Source organism: Myodes glareolus, chromosome 6 (genome assembly GCF_982192425.1).
Source record: "Myodes glareolus chromosome 6, mMyoGla1.1, whole genome shotgun sequence".
Lineage (NCBI taxonomy): Eukaryota > Metazoa > Chordata > Mammalia > Rodentia > Cricetidae > Myodes > Myodes glareolus.
The window spans coordinates 88,991,794-89,015,122 of NC_142031.1; the positions used below are offsets into that span (position 1 = coordinate 88,991,794).

Genomic DNA, 23,329 nt, shown 5'->3' on the forward strand with positions numbered 1-23,329 from the left:
CTCTTACAGTTAAAGTTAATCTCCTTTTCTATCTGCTTTGCCTTTGCTCGTATTCAACAGCTTCTCAACAAACTCATTTTCGTTTTCCTTTGATTTGGTGGGATTAAAAGACCACTAGGGGTTTTAAATGCATTATTTTAGAATACATTACTAAGTGCATGCTAAAGAATGGGTTAGCAGCTGCATTCTGCTTCTGCCATCCATTCCTTCTGACACATGAAATCGAAGGTGCTAGCTATACTTCCAGCCCTTCTATCCCCCAACCCCAGTCCTCACAGTAGACTGCTAGCCAAAAATCATCCCTTGCTAGATCAATAAATAGAACCAACTATGGCCACAGAGTCCCAGAGCAGAGTGGAAGCTGTGTCTCTTTGCAGGAAATAGAAGGTATGAACCCCTGCTAACACTGATGTCTAAATGCAAAAGGCAGGTTAGGAAGCCTGAACACAAAGGTCAGCCCTTCCCAGTCTGGATGACTCAGACAACAGAATCCACTCACAGGCAATTGCCCAGATATCCTGGAGGCGAGAGCCTCAGAGTGGAGGTTTTTCCTTAGCAACGCCTCTGCCTCCCTGGATATGAGTGCTTCACTTGACTCTGAGGAAGTAGCCTATCATTTCCCCGCATCCTGGACCTGAAGGTCAAGGGTGCTTACAAGTGTTTGCCCTCGCATATGCTTGGCCTTGTTAGTCTGGGATCTATCCCAATGACCACCATGCAGAGAGAGACAACTGTGAGCTCCTCCTCATCAACAGACTCTTTCCTGAGAACCCTCCAACCCCTGCCTCTCCTAGAACGCGAGCTTACTTGGTGGTTCTGGAAATAATCATTCCCACAGAGTGAATATTAGCTCCCCGAAGGCCTCACCCTCGCCCTCTCTGTTTGCTTTAAGATTAACATGGTCAGAGCTTTCCTAATACATTTCACCTTTGCACCCCAGAGGACGCACTGGGGCCCAGCCATCGCAAGGAAATGTAAAATGGGTGTTTCAGAGCTGAACCTGTGACAGGGTCTCTTGACAAGCGTGAAGCTAAGGAGATTAGAATATCCTTCCTGCTTCTCTCTGGCCCTGAGGCATTTTCTGATGCGTGTAGAAAGAGGAAAGGAAAAGATCAAACTCTCACTTCCCTCAGGGTTACTTTAAAACTTTTTAATTGTGTTTCCCTTTAGTCACGTGTTGGAAAAAAAATGTGTGCAGAACGCCAAACTGGCCAGCTTCACAGAAAACAGCTGGGTGATTCCCTCAGCACAAACAATTTGCAGCAGGGTTCTTCTCAGTGACATGCCCTGAACATGACTTTTCCCCGTCCGTACTTTCACATGAGATGAGACTGAACTATATTTCAATCCTCTGCTGCTTCAGTGTGGCGCTGCCCCATCAACCAAGCCCCTTTGTCCCTCACCACCCTCGCTATCTCATCCAAGAGACTTTTAGTTGATCCTTAGGGCACCCTTCCTCCCTGCTTTTCTTATAGCAGGATCCTGGGTCTTGCAAACCTGAAGGAGCGCGTTGTTCATACTCTTGCCTTCCCTTTCCCAGACGAGTATGATGACAAGCAGCCACTGACTAGCAAAGAGGAAGAGGAGAGGCGCATTGCAGAAATGGGGCGCCCCATCCTGGGAGAGCACACCAAGCTGGAGGTGATCATCGAAGAGTCTTACGAATTCAAGGTAAGCCTGTTAACACTGCCAGCCCCATCAGCTGGGTCAAGGTGGTTCGGCATGGTCTGTGCTCTAAGAGCCTTCCGGGGCCACTGGGAAATGTGATTTCACGTACAGGCTCATTCACTAAAAGGCTGTCAGATCCAATTTGAAAATGTGGAGTTAGCAGAGAACCAAGAAATTCTATACAGAAAACAGCACCATAGCCACAGTCCAGCAGGTGACATGCACTGTGACGAAGTCAGAACCATCCCTTGAAAGGAGGGTTTTGTCTGAAAGGAGACAAAAAAATTTAGAGATTCTCATGCATTAGAAAAAGTCTGATGAATCTCTCAGGATTTGTGGTGTGGAAATTCAAAGGCTTTGGTTTTGGAGAATGGTCATTTATAGCTAAGCTATTCTGACCTGAGAACGCTCTTTAGCACTGCCTACCAGAGAAGCAGTGTCTGCAACTATACAGTTTATTCGTGAGCTGATGAGACTGGATTCTCTAATTCTCTCCCTTCTTCCCTCTCATCCTCCCTTCCTCCCTCCCTCTCTCCCTCCCTCCCCTCTCTTTCTCTCTCTTTCTCTTTTTGGAGTGACCCTCTATATTGAACCCAGGGATTCCAGTATGTCAGGCAAGCACTATACTAATGAGCTACATCCTCAGTCAAGATTTAAAATTCCCCAGGTCATGGAAGTCATTCTTTTAAAAGTTAAATATATGGAGATGAGCTTCAGATTTGAGGATGAAACCTGTCTGTCCCTCCTAACCCACTGCTTCACCTCAATCCACCCCATCCCCCGCACATAGCTTTTCTTAACCAGATCCTTAATATCTAAGAAAACTTGAGGTGCAGCCAACTTCGGTTGTACAATGGGATAAGAGGCTGTGTATCTCTTCTTATAACATCCAGAATTACAAACCCAGAACAGGACAATATTTTCCTTACTTGTTTTTCAAAAGGAAATGGTGCCTATTCAAGCAATCAAAGAAAAAAATAGAGAACCAGGCTAATATAGAAGTCTCGGAGTCCTATGTGGATCTTTAGTACAAATTACCTCTTTGTTGGTTCATTAAATGTAATCCTCAGATTGAATTGCCTGATAGGTAGTAAGAGAGAAGGTGTCTTTGCAATTAAAATGGAATTTTTTAGAACCTTCTTCTGGCCACTGAGAATCTATCTGTCTCTTGGAGTCAACAGTGGAATGAAGACTTCAGGACTGAGCCCACTGCCAAGCCCAGCATGGCATAGCCATGAGCCTGGCTCGGGAGCACATGGAAAGAGCATGCGTTTGCTCATATGATCTCTGAGCACATGGAGGGAGCACGTGTATGCTCATGTGATCTCTGAGCACACGGAGGGAGCATCCTATGCTCATGTGATCTCCGCGAATCTCCACTCCGTTACTCAGTGTCCACTTGTGTCCAGCTTTGCTCTTCCTCCCACCGCTTTTCCAGATGGGAATCAAGGGGTTCAGTGTCGCCTGTCACAGTGGAGACTGCTGTTTCTGGAACTAAGTCACTCCCGCACTTTTTATACACATTGTGTGCTCTCTGTCCTAGAGGAAAGAGCCATGGAAAGAGCAATGCTAATAGATTCTTTAGAAAGCACTGCAGCTTCTTTATATAAGTCCACTTTACTGAATTTTTTTATTTCTTTAGAATAACTTTGACTTCTATCTCAGGCTCACAAGCACAGTCATCATTAACTTTAACACCTAAAGGGCATCTTGGGGGCACATTTTTTTCTAGGGCAGTAACGTCACCTTTGGCTTTCTTCGCTTAGGAATTGTGTTTTTCTAGAATGGAACTTGAGAACTTGTCCAGAGCTCCGGAAAAGCATGAGCTGGACGGCATGTGCCTGCCTCCACCTTCTCACCCACCATGCTAAGGCGGTGGCTTTACTAATGCCCACTGTCGAGGGTGAGGCGTTCATAACGTCCTGAGTGTCACTCTCCAGGCGAATAGAGCGTAATGTCTGAACTTTAATCTGTCTGGATTTACTCTCCTTCCTCACATAGATGAAGGAACCGAACTGCACAGCGCTTGGAAAAGTTTTGGCTCTGCCTCTCTGTTTAATGTTTACTACATTTTAATATATACTTGGGGTTTTTCACATCAATAAAGGTTAAGTTTAGTTCCCCTTAAAAGTTTGGTCTTAGCAGTTGGTTTTATGGGGAGTCTGTGTTCCTCTGCTGGAGCAATGCTCACCTGTCTATCTCTCAGATGAGGGGATTCTCGGACCTGGCTACAGCACAGTGTGTTCTCTCCCCCTTAGAGAGACAGGCTCCAAGTTTCCACTGCATGTAGGAGAAAAACTGACCTTATTTCTTCTTACATTCCACACAGCCCTTTGAATTGGCATTAGCCACGATGCTTAGCGTACTGGGTGAGATGTGCCTGAGTTGAGAGAGAAAAGACAGATGCCTGCCATGTGTTTCAATTTATCGTTCCCAAGAGCAATGATTCAAACACTTATCAGGGGCACTAGCAGTTCTGGATACCAGGCAAGAAACTGAGAGGTCAGCCCCCTCCCCAACCCAAGGACATACTAGCTGGCCACGAATAACATTGAGGATGCAGACAGCTAGTTGGAGAAGGGTCCTTCCATGTGTCATTTCCTCTCAGTGCTGCAAATCAGTTCCAATGACGCGTGTAGAACTAACATGCTCAGCCAATATTGTCAGCTCCCTCATAGTTCGGTATCCTGCGTTGAACACGAATAAGTCACTACCTAAGGCAAATAATATGTGTTTTCTGCCTCTTTGCGATTAGTGGAAATTCGAGGATGCTCTGACAGTAAGTGTGGGGGTTTGGTAGACTAGTTGGTGCAGTAGTTTCCCTGGGAGGTGTAGCCTCATTGCCCTGGAAATGTCCCTTTTCCCTGTAGTTGCCATGATTTGTGGTAGCGCTTTGACTGTATGGCTTACTTAGTTTCCTTGTGAGCGCTTGGCAAGTCCTGTTGTTTTGTTAACCAAATTTAGAAAGTTGGAGAGTACTCATTGCACAAAAACTAATTGCCTAATAAGTTCTAAAGTAAAAGAAAGGGCAGGCACCTCAGTACTATTAAAGTATGGAAATGTGGTGCAAGGTTATTAGCAGCGTGCCCTTAGCCACAGGTGTTGACTCTCGCTTGTCTAACGTGCTCCTGATGTAACAGCAGCTGAGCGAGAATAGAGCTGCCTGGATATTAGCCAGCTGAAAACTCCAGTGACCTCTCTGCACCGCCCCCACCACCAAATCATCTATTTGTTGTTGATCATACAACAAGCAACCTTAAACCCTGCTACCTGGCTTCATTTTGTAACAAAAATACAGCAAGATGTCTTCCATTTCAGATCTGTCACTTTCAGGCGGTCACAGACACTAAATACTGGACAGGGCCAATATTGATTCACTCGCAGACAGCCTGCGACAGAAAACCCACAGGGAATCAAGTTGGCCTCGCTGTTGAGGGGTGCAGGTGACCTTTCAAACAGCTACTGTTGGAAACGCTGGAGCCGCTCCTGATTGGTCACTAGGCTGTAAAGGAGGCTAGACTTCTCTGGGCAGAAGTTCCCATTTCAGAGTGTTTCCAAAGACCACGAGCGTTTGCATAATCGGAACAGTGTTTGTTTGATACGGATATATTTCTTCTGAGACTGGCACCTGCTACCCCTTTCTAATAACCCTGAGGTTTCCAAACAAGGTTTTAGATTTCCTAAGGCCTTCAGAACGCCAGAAGTTATTGTCGTTTCCCTTTGCCCCTTTCTAGAGCACTGTGGACAAACTCATTAAGAAGACGAACCTGGCCCTCGTGGTGGGGACAAACAGCTGGAGGGAGCAGTTCATCGAGGCGATCACTGTCAGCGCTGGTGAGTACCTCCCTCTGTACCCTGTGAGGAGGTGGAATGGCCAGTCTCGACTACGTTTTCCCGTTCTGCCACTGGCAAAACACCACAAGTGGCAAAATTAAGAGAAGTTAGAATATCCGTTACCTGTAACCATTTATCGTTCCCTTGGAGGATAAACAGGATGAATTTCAACCCATTTGTGCCTGAGTTTGCTGTTTAACCAATCATGGGGACTTTGTCTGGATCCCTGAAAGCAGCACACATTGGCCAAGGGGAGGTCAAAAAAGGAGCAAGTTCATGGGAAGAAAAGGAAGACATTGAGACCTTTGTGTCACTGCTTGCATCATTTTGCATCCACCCCCAAGGCATTGAGCATCCCAAGTGTTTGCACTGGCTCTGAGGTGCACACTGAAGCATGTTGTGATTCTTCCTCTACAAGCAAAGTACGTGGTTTTCTTTAGGAATATCGTGCAAAATGGACCTGAGGATAAGAAATAAAGAAAGTGTGCCACCTTTCCTATGCTTCCAACCCTTGTCCACTCTCGCAGTGTACAGACACAGAGGGAATCACTGACGTTCATCAGAGCAACACTGGCTTGCATTTTTGTCTCCTTTTTCAGCTCTTTTCCTCCACATACCCTAGTTCTTTCCCACAAGTCCCCATAGGCTTATCTCACTGCAGCCAGTCAACAGATCTAGGGGTTTCGAAGCAGCGGGTGATTCCCAAGCTGTAAAATATGGCAACAGCATCATCACCAGCAGATAGGCCGTAGCTTCTGTCACAGCCTACTCTTTCCAACTGCCACAGAACGCTTGGATGGATCTCCCTTCTGCTGTGGGAACAGAGAGTGGTTTTTTTTAAAAAAGTGTAGCTGTTTATTATTAGTGCTGGCTGTCACCATGCTGTGGTTTCTTGCAGTCAAGTATACAATGGGAATGTATGAGCACTAAACAGTAGAATACTATTGGGAGAGTGGATTTAAATCTTTCATGTCAGCAGTAGTAGAAGGAGAGAGAAACACCCCTTGGGTGGCATATGTTTTTCTAGAAATCCAAGATTAGTACCTGAGGCAGGAGCATACTTGCCTCTGCCCAGAAGAACTGAGCAGATACTAACACTGACAAAGTAGTAGGAAGTGTCAAGAATGACCGAATTGTTACAGAGCTTTGAAGTATGCAGATTGCAACATGAAAGACAACATAACAGTATGTTGAAGCTTGTCCAGAAGATTCTGGGTCCCCTTTAGATATATAAGCATTTGTGTAATGGCTGTGTGCTGGTTACCAGTCCTTGGTCTGTCTGTGTCTGTCAATGCTCTTATAGGGGCAAATGGAATAGACATATACTACTGCTAAAATTCTAGTATAGGAACTTACTTTTCTAGTGTTGGAGAGGGCAAGTAAGGCACATAGTTCACGGGTGTCTGATCACAAGCTTTGGCTAGAGAACAATGGGAGTGTGGAGGGAGACAGGGAGTGTGCAGGTGACCCCCATAATTCCATAAGTAGACCATTTAAGGGCAGATTTGCTTTCCTAGCAAAAGAGTGGCTTCGTGTTCTTAGATATTTAGTGTGCCAATTACTTCAAGACTGCTTTAAGCTAATGACACAGTGCAGTGTCAAAATGTGAGGAGGATTATGCCACAAGGGGAGCATTTTGGACAAGGCCAAAGCCATGTATTTGATGCTTATGTATGAAGAGAAACAAGCATCCAGATGTTGATACTTCCTTCATTAAGAGTGCTGGAATTACAGTTGTAGACACTGAAGAAATCCTTTCCAATTCCATGTAGCACATTCAGTTGTTGTCCTTACTGTATAGATGGAAGAATCTACATAGTTCAGAGAAACGGCTCGACTTTAGAAGGGTGTGTGTGTGTGTGTGTGTGTGTGTGTATAGATGTGTGTATATATGTGTGCACATTTGAAGGCCAACAGCCCATGTCTTCCAATGTCTTTCTTAATCCCTCTGTACCTTATTTTTTGAAGCAAGATCTCTCATTGGTCCTGGAGCTCACTGATTCAGCTAGACTGTCTGACTAGCAAGCCCCTGGGATGCATCTGTCTCTGTCTCCCTGGTGCCGATATTACAAGCACACAGCACCTTTCCCAGCTTTTGATACGGGTGCTGTGTATTGAACTCCCATCCTCACACCTCCCTGCTCAGCCCTCTACCGCTGACCCATCTCACCAGCCCTGATCTTAGCTGTGGTCTGCTGAAAAAGGCCACCATGTGCCAGTGACTGTCTCAAGAGACAGTTTCAATGTAAGGAAAGCTGCTGCCACCCGTGTCATGGGTAGGCTAGCCCTGTCACTTCTCCTGATAGTGTGCTGTCATCATTCTATAATGAGTCTTAATTCCAGCACTCGTGTGTGTGTATTACTGAAGATTGCACACAGGGTGTTAGATATGCTAGGCAAGCTCTCTATAACACATTGAGTTATATCCCTAGCCTTAATTTTTTTTAATTGTGAGGCAGTGTCTCAATAACTTGCCCACACTAGCCTTGAACTCACCCTGTAGCCTGAAGCTTTGTGTCCTTCCAAGTGTATTGCATGAGTGTGACAACTCACCCACCTTCAGTTCTTTTGAAAAATAGTTAATTAGTGACATGGAGAATCTCCCAATCGTTATGTGTTTATATGTGCATATGTGTGTATGTATATTATTCATGTGTATGTTTCTAAATGATTGCTTGGAGACAGACAATGTTTAGAAACTTGCCTTTTCCTGAGCTAATTGACCTTATTTACAATTTTGAGATAAGAAGATCTGAAAAATACATGCATAGTTTATCGGCACTAAATTACATTAAATTACACAAAAGACAGTTTTCAAAGTGCTGTGTTTGTAATTATAACTGAATTTAAGTGCCTACGAAATGCTAATATTCTCAGGTTGTTAAACAGACAATAAAATTTTTAAAGCAGCATTTATTGAAGGCAGACTTTCATTGGATTTTTAAGATTCCATGGCTAAATAGTTGAGAATCAGAAAGATTTTCCTTATTAAAAATATTAAATTGTCTATGAAGGGCTCTGCCGAGAGTCTTTTCTTCCCAAGCAATTTTCTGTGCAAAATTGAATCTATGTGTCTTGCGAAACAAAAGTAATAATTTTGTAAATGGAATTTGGCTTCTCTCTCTCTTTCTGTCTCTCCCTTCTTATTAACAATATCAAAACTCGTCTCAAAGTCACTAGCTGATAACGTTGTTCTCCACCTGCCTGAACTGCACAGCGCAGTCTCTGGGCTTCCTCTGACCATAATATATCTGCTCACCAAGTTCTGACAGTTGAGTATTTGAAGAGCTGAAGGACTCATGAGATTCCGAAGATTAGGAAGGGATTAAACAGTCATGTTCCAGCAATTCTCCTTCTGTTGCTTCCTGGGTAGAATACCAGAAGCAGTCATGTGCAGCGCTTGAATTCCTGACAAAGCATTTCAAGGCAAGCCCAGTCCCACCAGGTACTTTTAGGATGTGTCCACACATGTACTTCTCAATGAAGCTAGCACTTACTGCCTATCCCACTTGAGATCCATTCCACACACACACACCCGTTCTTCTTTCTTCTTTTTGCACCCCCATCAAGAGAAACACTTTTAGGTTGGTCTTAAGAATCAAATCTCAGTCAAATAAGGGAAGCAGGAATGTCAACATACAGGGCAAACATAAACTGGGTAAAACCCACTAGGATGCTCCTTATTTCCACGGCCTCCACCTTGCTATTCATCACGTCAGCCTCTGGCTAAGGAAGGGTGTGGGAAGTCATAGCAAGGCCAGCCATGCACACAGATGGAGGTTTGTGACTCTGCCCCTTGCAAACCCCCCTGGGTGACTCAACAGATTATCACACATGCATCCCTCCCCCCTCATCTTTGTTTCCTCATGTGTAAAGGGGAGAAAAGCATGCCTAATTCATGAACTCACCATAGTATTACTTAACACAATGCACGCGTTCACCTATAAAATTGGGCACCAAAACTGGTTATAGAGGAAGTAGCTAATTTTTACTGAAGATTCTAAAATACATGCAGCAAAATTTTTACAGGTATAGGTAGTTCAACCTTGGTTGGACTTCCAGTTTCATGGGAGGACTGAACATGGCACTTTATATACAAGAATATTGAGATCAGAAAAATATTGTAACTCACTCAAGACGCACACTAGAAAGGGGCAGTGCTGAAGTATAGGTCAGCTAAGCAAGATCTCCATTGTGAGGTAAGAACTCACGGGCAAGGCCTAAGGCCTAAGTGCATATACACAAAAATATGCACCTGGCAACACATAGAACATGTGCATAAGTGCAGGTGTGCAGACAATAAATACATACCTTAGCTGCCTGAGAATCTGTGACTTTTTTAAAAAAGAAATGCAACCCATTAGCCTTTATTTCACTGATAACTTTAAAAACCCAAAGTAAAAAGTTTTCTGAGATAATTTTAAATATATTTTTGTGCATTTTACATAGCACCTATTGACATTTTCACAATGAAAAGCAACACACGCACACACACACATAAATATGAGAGAGAGAGAAGAGAGCTCTCAAAATGACCAGAAAGAATGTCCTTCTTACTATCTTGGTTCAACCTCAGGGCATATCCTTGACCACGTATATAATTTTTCTGACTTTGAGTCCTATCAGTAGAGGAATGAGAGGGTGAGGGCAAGGCCAGGCTAGCACTAAGGTACCATTCCATACCAAGACCTAGGAACTCAGCCAGTGTTCCAACAGTATTCCTTGGTAACACTGTGCTTTGTTATGGGAAAAACACGCCCTGCCTACCCACCTGCCTTGCCCAGATTAAACGTTCAGAACAGTGGGATACTCCGCATGTCTCTCCTCGCAGTAGGGAAAGGGTGAGGAGAGAGAGTCCTGAGTTAGGCTCAGAGGAAACTAACTAAGATGACAAAGATGCAGAGGTGTTGGTTCCCTAACTGGCATTCTCTGAGGCCGGTGGAGACTTCGCTGTATATGAGAGATCACTCAATATAAGCCAGTTTGACTCAAGTAGCTGCTGCGCCCACCCTGAAGACAGGTCACAGTGGATGGGTCACATCAGGACATAGCCAAATGCACCTGGAGACTGGCACAGTGTAGGGGGATGTTCCTCTTTCCAGTTCTTTGCCCATAGATTTGCTGGCTGGGTGGATTGAGAGGGTTCTCCACGAAAACAAACTGTTTAATTTCCAAAGCTACCAACTCAGTAGTGCCCCCAGACAGTAATTGACTTAAATAATTGCCAGCCTGAAGACGGGTCCACTCCAAAAGTCCTAAATAATAAAAATGGAACCTCAAATGAGTTTCAAGGGATTTCCAGGCAGTCCGGTCTAATCAGATCGCTTCCCAGAAGCCTCTGTCATCAAATAACACCACGAGGACATTCTCATTACATCATGTGCTGGTGCCGGGTCACCTTCAAATCCTACCTATGTTGTTAAAGATGATCCTGCTGGTTCAGGTTTGACACAGCCTCAGTGGGACAGTGTGGCAAATAGAAAAGAGGATGCATCATTTTTACTTATTTCTCATACACTGCAAAGATTCTTAAATATCCTTAGTCTAAAGTCTTGAATATCATAAATTCTTAAAAATTCTCTGTCTAAAATCAAAGAAACTAGTTTCATGTGATAGGGTTGATACAGTTGTTTTAAACGAAGTCTGCGAAGGGCCAGCAAATTAAAGGTTGACTTACTCGGCTTAAACAGCATTCTGACTTGTCTGGCTGTCGGCTACGAGTCCGAGGTCCTATATGCATTGCCTCTGTTCATCGCAGCCGCACTTTGAGCCATACGACTGACCATCCTGAGGCTCAGATGGTGACCTAGCTGCTGAGTGTCACACAGTGGAAAAGGACTGCCGGCTTATGGGACCTCACCTCTGCAAGTCTGTGCCCAGCAAGCATTGAACTTGGCCCTATGTGGCTCCCTTAGTCAAGTCTTAACTGGTAGCGAGTCAGATGAAATGAGACAAGAAAAGGAGGTTTAGCAATGGTTAAGTCTTTTGGTCTCAGATACAGGGTTGTGAAGTTGGGGTTTTGGGGAAAAAAATGTGCAAGCCTAAAACATATGCGCTGAATGACTAGAAAGAAAAGTCAATCTTTAAAAACAAGCTCGATCAGACTGGAGAGATGACTCAGCGGTTAAGAGCACTGACTGCTCTTCCAGGGGACCCAGGTTCAGTTCCACATGGCAGCTCACAACTGTCTGTATCACCAGTTCCAGGGGACCTAACACCCTCACACAGACATACATGTAGGCAAAACACCAATGTACATAAGATAAAAATAAATCAATTCTTTACAAAGAAAAGGTGCCGGGCGGTGGTGGCGCATGCCTTTAATCCCAACACTTGGGAGGCAGAGTTAGGTGGATCTCTGTGAGTTTGAGGTCAGCCTGGTCTACAAGCGCTAGTTCCAGAACAGACTCCAAAGCTGCAGAGAAACGCTGTCTCGTAAAACCCCAAAAAATAAAATAAAAAGAAAAGGCTAGATCGGTTTCTGGATTTCACAGAGACTCCGTGTATGATCCCATCCTAAGGAACCCAGGGGGCTTCCAAAGTGACTCTATGACTTTGGAGCTCTATTGCATCTGATCCTAGACATAAGGTTGATTGTTTAAACTCTGAGAACAATCACTCACCAGCCTCTTCTACAAGTTCTTGGCCTTTCCCTGTGACTTATGACAGTCTCTAGATAGATTCTTCACGCCTTGAATCCCCACAGGCATCACCAGCCTTGTGTTGATAGGGTAACAATTGCTTGACGTGAAGAGTGGCTGTGGCTAGCACTCCTGCCATCCCCCTTGTCTCGGATCCCGTCTCTCAGCACGATCCCGTCTCTCAGCACGTAGCTGGAACACATTCTTTGTGAGAGAAACTGCATTTAACTTACTTAATTCTTAAATTTTTATGCTTGAAACCCTTAGCATCTGTGATCCCTTGAGTTGAAATAGTCAAAGAGCCGCAGAAAATCATTGCATTTCTCCAGGTCAGTCCTTAAGTTTTCCAGGCCCGTGAATGAAAGCGATAGAACACATGGCCTTATGAGTTGTCTTTGAGACACAGAAACAATGAAGGAAGGAAGGAAACAGAAATATTGTTGGAATCCCCAAGGATCATTTGTCATAGACAATCAACTTGCATAGTTCTGTTATTTGAAATACCACCTTAATGGAGATGGAATATGTACCTTTGAGCATGTGTTAAATAAATTACATAGTTACATTTGATCAAAGGTCACACAGACATCAGATGCACTATTTGTACTAAGCATGTTACGGCTTCAGATGTAGGAAATTGAATATATCTGTGCATATTTAATATATATAATATAATATAAATTAAATTAAATATCTAATGTAGATACACATATGTTTAATATATGCACAAATATAATATATACAATTTCTTACACACATGCTGCACCTCAATAATACTTTAAGACATCTGTAATCCTATAATTTTTTAAAAAATCCATATGCACATGACACATAGAGGTACACAGTACGTACTTGTAAACAGAAAAAATGTGTGTGTACAGATTGAATATGCAAACAATTCATATTTAAAATTGCGCTCTCTGTCGCTGTTGTTGGTGGAATGTCCTTGCCATTTAGCTGATAATTATGAACCTACTCAAGAAAAAGTAAAAGTAGAAGGAATGAGAGGGAACACTGAGGGCAGCAGTTTCCAGAAACTCTTTGTGGAGATCCATTAGGTCGTACTAGTATGGAAGCCTTATGATATCCATCAGTTTAAAGCTGTCAGCGGTAACAGGCAAACATGGAGACTCTGTAGCTTCCCCTCATCGTTCTGGAACAAGGCAGGCAGGCCAGCCGCCACGGGGTGCGAGCACAGAAGACAGGAGGCAAAGCAATTATTTTTCTGGCCCCTGGATATGTATTAGCTGATTTTTTTTTTCAGAAAAGAATATTGGCTTGTTGAGCTGTTTTTCTCTTAAATTGCCTATTACGAAAATCTTGAGGAAAAGACTGTACTGAAGGGTTCCAGAATGAGTCAGCGCTCTCCTTCCTAAGCCTGAAGTCATGTCTCTAAGGCGGCTTTTGTCTGGAGAGGCTCAACTCTGCTAACAATTCTCCATCTCTGGATCCAGTAGCTCTTATGTTGGCACTGGCCACTGCGACGTGAAGAGAGATTTAGCTGTTGCTTACCCATCAGTGCTTAAGCCACGGGGCACTTTCCACCCCTAAGTGGGAGCCTTTGTATAGTGTTTCCTGGAGGAAACATTTTTGTGTTGTCCGAAGAACTGGAAAACATAATACGCGTACCTCCTGCATGTGCACAGAGCCCCTCCCCCCCCACACTATATAGAGCAACGACCCATACCATGGCAACCTACAGCAGTAATTCTTGCTGTTCACAGCGTGCCCTCTTGGTGAGGATCTTGTCATCTGTGATCCTACAATGGAAAGCCACTCGCCTAAGTCAACTTTGGTACACACTCCCCACCCAGTACATATTTCCTTCCTTGTCTTTGATCATTTCTGGCTGAGTGTTTATTCTCTTTTCTTGTTAGAACATCTCAGGTCCAAATTATGGCAAAGAACAGTGTTCTGCTATTTAATAAAGATGGTGGGGAGAAACAGAGAAAGAGAAAGAGACAGACAGAAAGAGAGAGAGAGAAAGAGAGAGAGAGAGAGAGAGAGAGAGAGAGAGAGAGAGAGAGACTCCTCCCAGACAGCACAGAGGCAGCTTTCAGATGTGAGGCTCTTGCTACCCTCATACAGCAGTGTTCTCACTTCCCTGTTGGAACTATGGGATGCTGCCTTCACCAGTAGGCAGGCATTGTATCTGTGGGACTCCCGGAAGTGATACCTCAGGACGAGGCAGAGCAAAGACGGAAACTTCCCTGGACCAGAGTATTAACAGCATGGATCAGTGAAAGACCCTGCTTTGGTGGGTAGCTGTTTTCTGTTTCCACTGCTCCTGTGCAGCACCTCCGACCACCTCAACAACATGGGGATATGGATAGTGTATTATTATATGGATATTGGATTATTACCCTGAGCTGAAGATTCTGAATCTGAAGCTACCAGCCCTGTTTCCATCTTATCTGGCTTGTGCCTCCCAGAGTTCCAGGCCTGTAAGCCGTTTCTCATTCAATGCACAGACACATACTTTGCCTCTGCATGCAATGTCTTTCCTCTTTACATGGCCATTTTTTCTGAGCTCACAGGACACCTCACCTTAGGGGCTTTTTCTCAACTAGCCAGGTTCTCTCTCTCTTTCTCTCTCTCTCTGTCTCTCTGTCTCTCTGTCTCTCTGTCTCTCTTTCTCTCACACACACAAACACACACAAACACACACACACACACTTACATTTTTAAAAATCTCATCACAAAAGAAATAACTAGTTGTACCTATTACCCATTTATCCAAAGGAGGAAGTGAGGGTACAAAGGGACTCTGTGACGTGTCCATGTTAATCATGAATAGAACCTTGTTTTTAGTGGCGGGCCCTATTTATGGAGATCTCACTGACAATGACAACTGGGGAGAAGGAGGTAGGAGCATGCAGATGAAAGATGCCCGGAGCAATTGCAATCACTTTGTATTGTGTAAACCAAGGCCAGGATTAGAATCTTGGGTACTCACTCACACCACCACTTTGTCAGCAATAGATTCATGTGACGTCAAGAACAGAACAGTCCATCCAGGTGGCCCTGGGATCAAGAAAATGGTCCTAGGAAGGTTGTTGTCACCATGGAAGGACAGGAGTTCTTTCTTCTTGGTGACCAGAAAGAAAGATGTTTGAACGGAAATAAAAGAGAATTTTGGTCCCCAACAAATAAACCATTAACCTGAGTCTCATAGCAAAGCTGAATTCTTAAGAATAAAGTGGAGCCAGCCATTCTCCCAAAGACTAATTCAGCATTTTATAAATCACTCGGGGACTTAAAGAAGACAGATATTTCTCAATTATATCTTCCCCTAAACAAAACCGATGAGATTAGATTGTACCTGAGTGAATGTTTGCTGGACAAAGAGGTTAGTTTCCCCCGTGGGCACAATGGATCTCGTAGTCATGGCAGTGAGGAAGCAGAAGGAATTTTAGAGCGTGTAAGCACGTCACTTGCATCTTTAGAGCCTCGATTTTTTTCATTAATATGGCCTTATTAGGTTCTTGAGAATGTGAAGGGATGAGGTTCGTGCATTTACTATATGCATGGAAGCAGGTGTCCCAGGAGGGAGTGGGTACCAAAGCTTCACTACAGCCACATCTTAGGGGCCTGGGTGTCCTTCATGCTCCCCTGTCTGAGGGGAGGCTTGGGTACTTAACTACCCTTCATGTAAATTTGATCATTTGCCTGGGATGTAACACCAATATGTTTGTTGACAACAACAGGATCTTGGCTATCCCAACAGCACCTCCAATCTCAAACTCCCTCACCCTTAAAGGCTAATTTAGACACTCCTGCTGATATTCACGAAGTGCTAACAGGACCCCCGGGTCAGTCTTAGAACCCAGTGTACCCACCATAACAAGACCGTCAACAGTAGCAGGCGATGTGTGCATCTGCTCTGTGTAGGTCCTACTTGGCGAAGGTTTGTTTCTCAGGTTACTGGAGCCTGCAAGAAATGTGCTTCCATTGCTGGAACCTGGAATGGAATTCTTTCTATCCTGCAATTCAAAGATTATTAGAGAACATCACATTTCAAGATTCTTGCTCTGATATAGTGGGCTAGGAGCTAGAGGCAATAGCACGCATAACAGAACATGCCGAGCTGTTATTGTGTAGGAGAAGTGGGGTGGGGGACGCCCAAACTTAAGCAGCCAGCGTTTCCCTCCTAAGAATTTCATTGTGCTAATAATCCGACTTACAGAGACCTGGAGCACCTTAGTGGATCGGTTTTTCATTTTGACAGCGGCTACGGGCTGAGAAATATTTGTGCCACATGAAGTGTTTCTGGAGTATTGCCAGCCGTCCTAATAAGAGCTGGAAAAGCCTAAGGCTGGTGTCCGTGGAAGGCCTCTCCCAGGGGCTCATTTGTCTCAAGGTTGAGGCTCACACACTGAGAGTGAGGTTCTTTTGGCGTCCCTTTCTAATATTGTCACAAGTCACCTGTAACTCCCTAAGAATAATCACCAGTCCTATAGAGAAGAGTGCCCCATAGCTGCCTGTGGCCTGGAAATAACTGATGAAATTTATGAGGAGGGCCTAGATAGCATCTTCTCCACCCGCGATCATGTCAGTATTCCAGGCTGTAACTGCTATAGCAATCTCCAACTCAGATTTGATGGATAGTGATATTGGGATCCAGGGCATTTGTTGAAAAAAGTAGGATACAAACTGGAGAGAACTGTATCTCAGAAGTGACTCGGAAATTATTGTGCATGCCTGTGTCCAGTAACCATTGATTGCAAGACTAGTGTCTCCATACTATTTCCAGTACCATCAGCTAGTGAAAAAAAAAATAGACCATTCAGTTGTAACACCTGAGTCTCTCCCAGACCTTTGGGTCCACGGGGCTTGGGCAGTAAGAAAATACACATTTTCTTCCTGGAAGTCAGCCTGAACTGCCTACCAGAACCACCAAATTCCGACTGTGAAATTGTGAGTCCTCTGGTATAGCTGACTCTCTCAAGTTTGACTCTGGTGGCCATCTTAGAAAAGCGGTTATAGAAGAAGCCACATGAAGGAGCCAGTTGAATCTGGCCAACTTAAAGTTCAGTTTCCCAGAATGCCCACTTGTTTCAGATGACAGAAGCAAATGGCCCCAGTTTCTCCTGTGCTTGGGCAGCTCACACAACTGAAAAGATGCAAGCTGACTCTTAAGACCTCTCTCTGACAGGAAAGTGTCTTTCTAAGTTTGCTTAGGGGAAAACTTTAACGTTTTCTTTCCCTGCAAGAGGCTGTAGCTTTGTTCTCACTGAGCAAGCTAAAGAGAATGGTGGTCAGTGTCCAGAGCCAGAGTCAGAGCAAGAACTGAATCTAGGATTTGCTTTTGGGGGAGGCATCACTGAACTTGTGATACTTAGAAACCATAAGACAGGAAAATGATGATGATTCTTAATAAAAAAAATTATTTAAAAGTACATGAAAGGGTAAAGGAAAAGAAAATTAAATCATAGTAAGAACAAGACAGTAAAATGCTACTGAACTTAACTCAAGCTTTATGTACTAGACATCCAGATATATACACAGGTCCACACGATTAAGGAAATAAAGCTGGGCTTGTTGAATCTTGGGTTGCTGCTGCTGCTGTTGCTATTGCTGCTGTTTCTTCTGTTGTTTTTATTGTTGTTGCTGTTATTGTTGTTGCTGCCGCTGTCCCTCTTATTGCTGTTATTGTTATTATTGTTGTTGTTACTATTGCTGCTGTGGCTCTTCTTGCTGTTGCTGCTGCTGCTGTTGATGCTACTGCTGTTGTTTTTATCGTTGCTATTGTTGTTATTATTGCTGTTGTTGGTGTTCCTGTTATTGCTGTTGTTGTTACTATTGTTGCTATTGTTGCTGTGGTTGTTGCTGCTGCTGCAGCTGTTGTTGATGTTGCTGCTGCTGCTGTTGTTACTGCGGCTGTTGTTGCTGTGGTTACTGCTGTGACTGTTGTTGCTGTTCTCCCTCTCTGTAGAAGAGAAAGGGTGAATTAACTGATGTACTGATGGCTATGTTTTCTTTTGCCTTTTCCTTTTCAAGATTTCCATTTCAAAGGTCTAAACCTTTGCAGGCAATGGGAAATCAAAATATAATGGAATAGGAGCACTTAGTTTGATTCTGTATGTTATGCTGTAAAAGAAGGAAAGATTCTGGTATGGTGGAGTAGAGAGCTCTCTGTATACCTGTGGAGGACTGGAATGATCAGACACAAACTCAGGCTAACAGCCGTCTGTGTCTCCCAGACTGCCTTACACACACACGGACGGCCCTTCAAGCAGTTTCCTGGGTTCTAGAATGGGCAGTTAGATGCAGGTCAATATGTTCTGAACTGGAAAGCTGACCTTTGTCCACTAGAAATGGGAGTAAGAACCTGACATTTTCCAAAGCAGAGATTCCAAAATGATCACACTATGATCCCTTCCTTGCTTGTTTCCCTGTGTGCATGGTCCTCAAAGATATAAAGAATAGCATACATCTGACTCGGTAAATAAAAATGATGTCTGAAAATACTAGAATTCAAATGTTATTGATTGTGTGGGCCAGTATTTTCATATTCATAGAAGGTACAGCATTGTATATAGCTAGCACAAGGCAATAGAAGGGTAGAATCTGTATGTAATTGGTGCTAAACCTAGTTGCTTCAATAGGGCATCATGTAGGAATAATGTTCCTTCAGGCAGTTAGATAAAATCACAACTTAGCTACTTACTCAACTGACCTACGAACGATTACTGTAAAATACAAATTTAGATTTCCCAACTCTGAGATTCTTCCTATATAGGATAAGAATAATGATGCCCACCTTAAAGTGCTACTGTAAAGTCAATATAAGGTCAGAATGGGAAAAGACTTTTGTTTTTGGCTCGGTATCTGTCTCTAGCTAGGCACCTCCTCATATCCCTTCTCCCCACTCCTCTTTAAAAAAAATCAGTTTCAGGAAATAGTGGTGACGATGGTTCGCTTGAACTGTACACAGATAATTGACATCAGACTGCTGGGGCTGGATTGATTTATTGCCTTCTGGTCAGCAAACAACAATTCTGGGCTATAGCACAGGTCTGTGAAGGATCCATGCTTTTACAGAGGACCCAGATCTTTCCTCTCTCGGTTTTCAAAGCAGCACTGTGATGTGGCAGTTAGCAAACTCATTTGACAGACATGGGTCTGAAGCTTGGGAAATACAAGTGTCTTCCCAAGAAGCGGAAATCGGTCTGCAGTATTTCTGACTCGCGTGCAGCTCATCCCAGCGGCTTCTTTTTCTGGTTCCCAATGCACTCCTTGAGGGCCACGTCTATGGAGGGATGTCAACAAACATGTGCTTACTGTAGAAGATAAGGTATCAGATGGTGGCAAGCCTCATGCCCAGTTCCCATGGTCCACTGAGCCGATGATACCCTTGTTCTGAGCTCCAGGGAAGTTGAAGTGAAGCCGTCTCCAATACCTGCACATTTAATGATTTGGCTATTTTTATGGCTATATTTATGGAAGCCCGCGTGTATCAGGGAAGCCATTGCTAAGGCTCCAAGAGGGATTAATGGGATACAGATTGTTTATCTTTCCATTAGTGGAATCTATAAAGCTGAAAAGAAGGATTCCGCGATAAGAGGGATTTAACTGAGAGCCTATAAAAGCAACCCCACCAACTTGTCTATCTCCATGCCAGCCCAGAGGAGGGATGTGAAGGGATGAGCAGCCCCAGGCAATCCTGCACTGACAAGCTACATAACCAGCAGATGGCTGTCCTTCCTGTTGTGGAATAAAAGATGCTCCCAAGTTATCAAGAAGAGGGCTAATGCTCCATTGCTCTTCGTGAGAAACAGACTCTTAAGGATAGTTCAGCTGGTGATGGACACTCTTAATACTCGCCTGTCCTTCCCCAAGACAGGATAATTGTGCAGCATGCATGGCAGCCGGTGGTCATTTTTAATAGTTACGTGACTTGTCAGCTAATCCTTAAAATTTATAAAGTTCAGTGAGATCCCAAGGAAAAAAGAATGAACACACAGTTCTACTTTAAAACGTTGTAAGATACATGCAGATTTTCCATCAGATTCAAACAATATTTAAGATTCTCTGTAATACTGGAAGGCTAAGGAATATTCTCTCTCTCTCTCTCTCTCTCTTTCTCTCTCTCTCTCACACACACACACACACACACACACACACACACACACACGTACATATTTTATGCTTTGGTCTTTGTTTTTGAGACAGTGTCTTGTTTACATAGCTCCAGCTAGGCCTCAAACTCAGAGATCCACCTGCCTCGGCTTCCTGAGATTAAAGGAGTGCACCACTACACCCTGTGCTTTATGCTATTTTGTTTACAGCTTGTAGACTCTAACCTTAGGAAGCAGCATGTTAACTGTGCAATGAAATAATGATGGGAAAGCACAGCTGTATGCCTGAGCAGAAGGATATAATAATAAGCAACATGATAATCATTAGCTTGAAGCATCCTCAGGAACCTGATACAATTTGTCTAATTATTCCCCTAAACAGCCCTCCTGGGAAAGGGGTTATTATTTCCACTTTCAAAATAAATATAATATTTACTCCTGATTAATATGTGTCATTTCTTCTGAGAAGTTTCATTCTTTGCTTTCTGCTTCATCTTTAAACTTTGAGACTTAATCATTCCCAAAATAAATAACTTTGCAGAGGCAGAATGTTCTTTGCTTCTGTAGATGACTGATAGAAGCTCAGTGTTTACCAAACATTTCCGTCATATATCCTGAGAAATTACAAAGTGCCCTAAAATATGGAAGTTAAGAGAACGGTCTGATAAAAATAAATATAACCGGAAATTGCGGTGCTTTTGTAGAACTTACAGGTGGACATGCTTACAGAAAGTGGGAAGGACAAGTCAGGCACAAAACTAACATGGCTCTTGTCTCCCTCCCTCCTTAAAATTAACTATAAAAACTGAAGCTTTCACAGTTTTATCCGGAGCAAAAACAGGGTAAAGAGAAGTGGGGGTGTTAAGGAGCAAAAGGATAAAGAAGTAAAGAAACAGGGAAATCTCCTAAATGCATGGGCAGTGTTTGTTTTTAAGTGGCATGCAGCATTTGTGTATAGTTGTGGCTACAGTGTGATATGTTGATATGTAACCCGACTTTAAGAGGTGACAAGAGGAGGATTCCGAAGAGCTGCTGTTGGTTGACCAAGGCTGCCTTAATAAACTGCCGCAAACTGATGCTTAAACAGAAGAAACTTATTCTCTGTGCATCAAGGTGTGAGTCGGCTTGGTTCTCCCAAGCAGTCCCTTGGCTTGCACATACACATGTACTTGCAATAAGGTCTCACTGTAGCTCAGCTGTCCTCAAACTCTGACTCCTGCCTCTGCCTCTCAAAGGATGAGCATCAGGACTGGGCCCCCATACCCAGATTCAGCGTCTTTCTGGCACATTGTCTCACATTGCTGATCAAAGGCACTATCTCTCAATAAGATCACATTCTAGGAGTTGGTGGTTAGGGCTTCGAAGCATTGATTGGGAGGGAGGAGTAGAGTGTAACCCATTTCAGACACTTTTATTTAAAAAGCAGTTTGTGTTTTCAGAAAAGGCTACTAAAAACATGTTCTCACTCCTACAGTATGGACCTGGGAGTTCAACAATGCCTTTTCAGTCCCAGAATTTTCTGTCAATCCACTAGACTCAAGTTCTTCTCCTGTGCATTCCCCAAAGGTGATTCTGTACATTTATGGGAACATTCTCCTAATAGTTCATTGGCTACCTCCCAAAGCTTCAAAGGCAAGGCTACATTTTCTACAATCAAACTATTTATGTATAACTGCAGCCATGTGCTTGTGGAAGAGTGGTTCATCACTTTCTCTCTAATCATGTATGGTCAGGAGAAACCCAGGCAATCTGGCTTTCCAAGTTTCGTGATACCCACTCTCTGCTCCAAGCTGGTGTGTGTTTAAGGGGTTTCCCACACTTCTTTTGTCCAAGATGGCTTTACCCTGGACTATATCACAAAGAGTACAGGCACTTGCTTGGTGTTGGCGTTCTCGTAATATACAATCAACTGGAGAGTTGCCAGCCCCACCTGCTGCCAACCACATTCGTTGGAACAAAGTAAAGTTAATTCTGGGTGATGCTGGAGAAAGTAAACAAAATGTTCAAAAAGAAGTTTCTTTTAAAATCGTCCTCAAACCCATGAACATGTATTTTCTATCACTGTGAGAAAAGTGACACTGACTATCATAATTTGAAAGCACATGAATGGGGTTATTTTTACTTAATATGTTTTGTATTTATACTAATCTTACATCACCTATATGAACTATGTGTTAGGCAATTGTTATTAACTTCCTAGCCTGGAGTACTTGTAATCTACATACATATATTACATAATTGCATAGTGATGTAAAATCAGTAGAAATTTACACACACATTCCTTCAGTTGGCAGCTGCTTAGTCATCTAAGTGATGGAGATGGCACCAAATGCTAGGGATACGAAATAGTCATCTAAGTGATAGAAATGATAACCAAATACTAGAGAGACAAAATGTATAAAGGGCTCACGTCAAATGGAGAAGGGAGGACAATGAACAGGCCTAATTTTAGATAAGGCAGCAACTTTCAAAGTTGAATATGCAGTCAACTCTCAAGGAGGGTTTAATCCAAGCCCACATTTCTTGTCACATTCAATGAATTGAGAATTTGCATTTCTAGTACATTCCAAAGTGCCGTTGCTCAGGGAACTCACCAAGAACCGTTCATCCAAAGTTCTGAGTATGTGGAACTATGGCAGCCAGAAGAGGGGTGAGAGGCATTTTAACTGACGGACGGAGGGGAATGATGAAGGAGTAGGAATATGAGGCACACTCTTAGCTCTAAAGCCAGAGGATGTGACAATGGTTTTAAAATGCCAATAATACTAGTAGGCTAAGACAGGGTTGGAAATCATTAAAGGAGGTGAATCTAGAGTGGAATAAAAGACCCAGTACTGCACTTAGGGGCCTTGACTGAATGCCACACCGTAGAAGTCACGCAACTATCAATCTTCAATTAGACTTTAAGCTCAAAGCGAAGAACTGTTGTAGAGTTTTGTCCAAGCTTCCAGAAAGGCTTCTCTCTCAGCCTTCCATGTTGGCAAGAAATCTTTTCCATTGTCCTGATAGCAAATCCCACTGGGAGGTAATTTGAGCAGCATGTAGGGTATACTGATTGTGTGAGCTTTTACCCCTGACCACCTAGCCACAGGGAAATGGTTTCAA

At 43.5% G+C, this 23,329-nt stretch overlaps 1 protein-coding gene across 22 annotated transcripts in view; it reads left to right on the forward strand.

The window, feature by feature from the left end:
* Slc8a1 (solute carrier family 8 member A1) overlaps positions 1 to 23,329 on the forward strand; it is a 359,154-nt gene that overhangs the window by 308,067 nt on the left and 27,758 nt on the right. For all 22 annotated transcript variants that reach the window (XM_048416272.3, XM_048416273.3, XM_048416279.3 and 19 more), the window contains 2 exons: positions 1,541 to 1,671; positions 5,403 to 5,502. In XM_048416272.3, the coding sequence (XP_048272229.3) occupies positions 1,541 to 1,671; positions 5,403 to 5,502 (231 nt within the window). The remainder of the gene's footprint in view (positions 1 to 1,540; positions 1,672 to 5,402; positions 5,503 to 23,329) is intronic.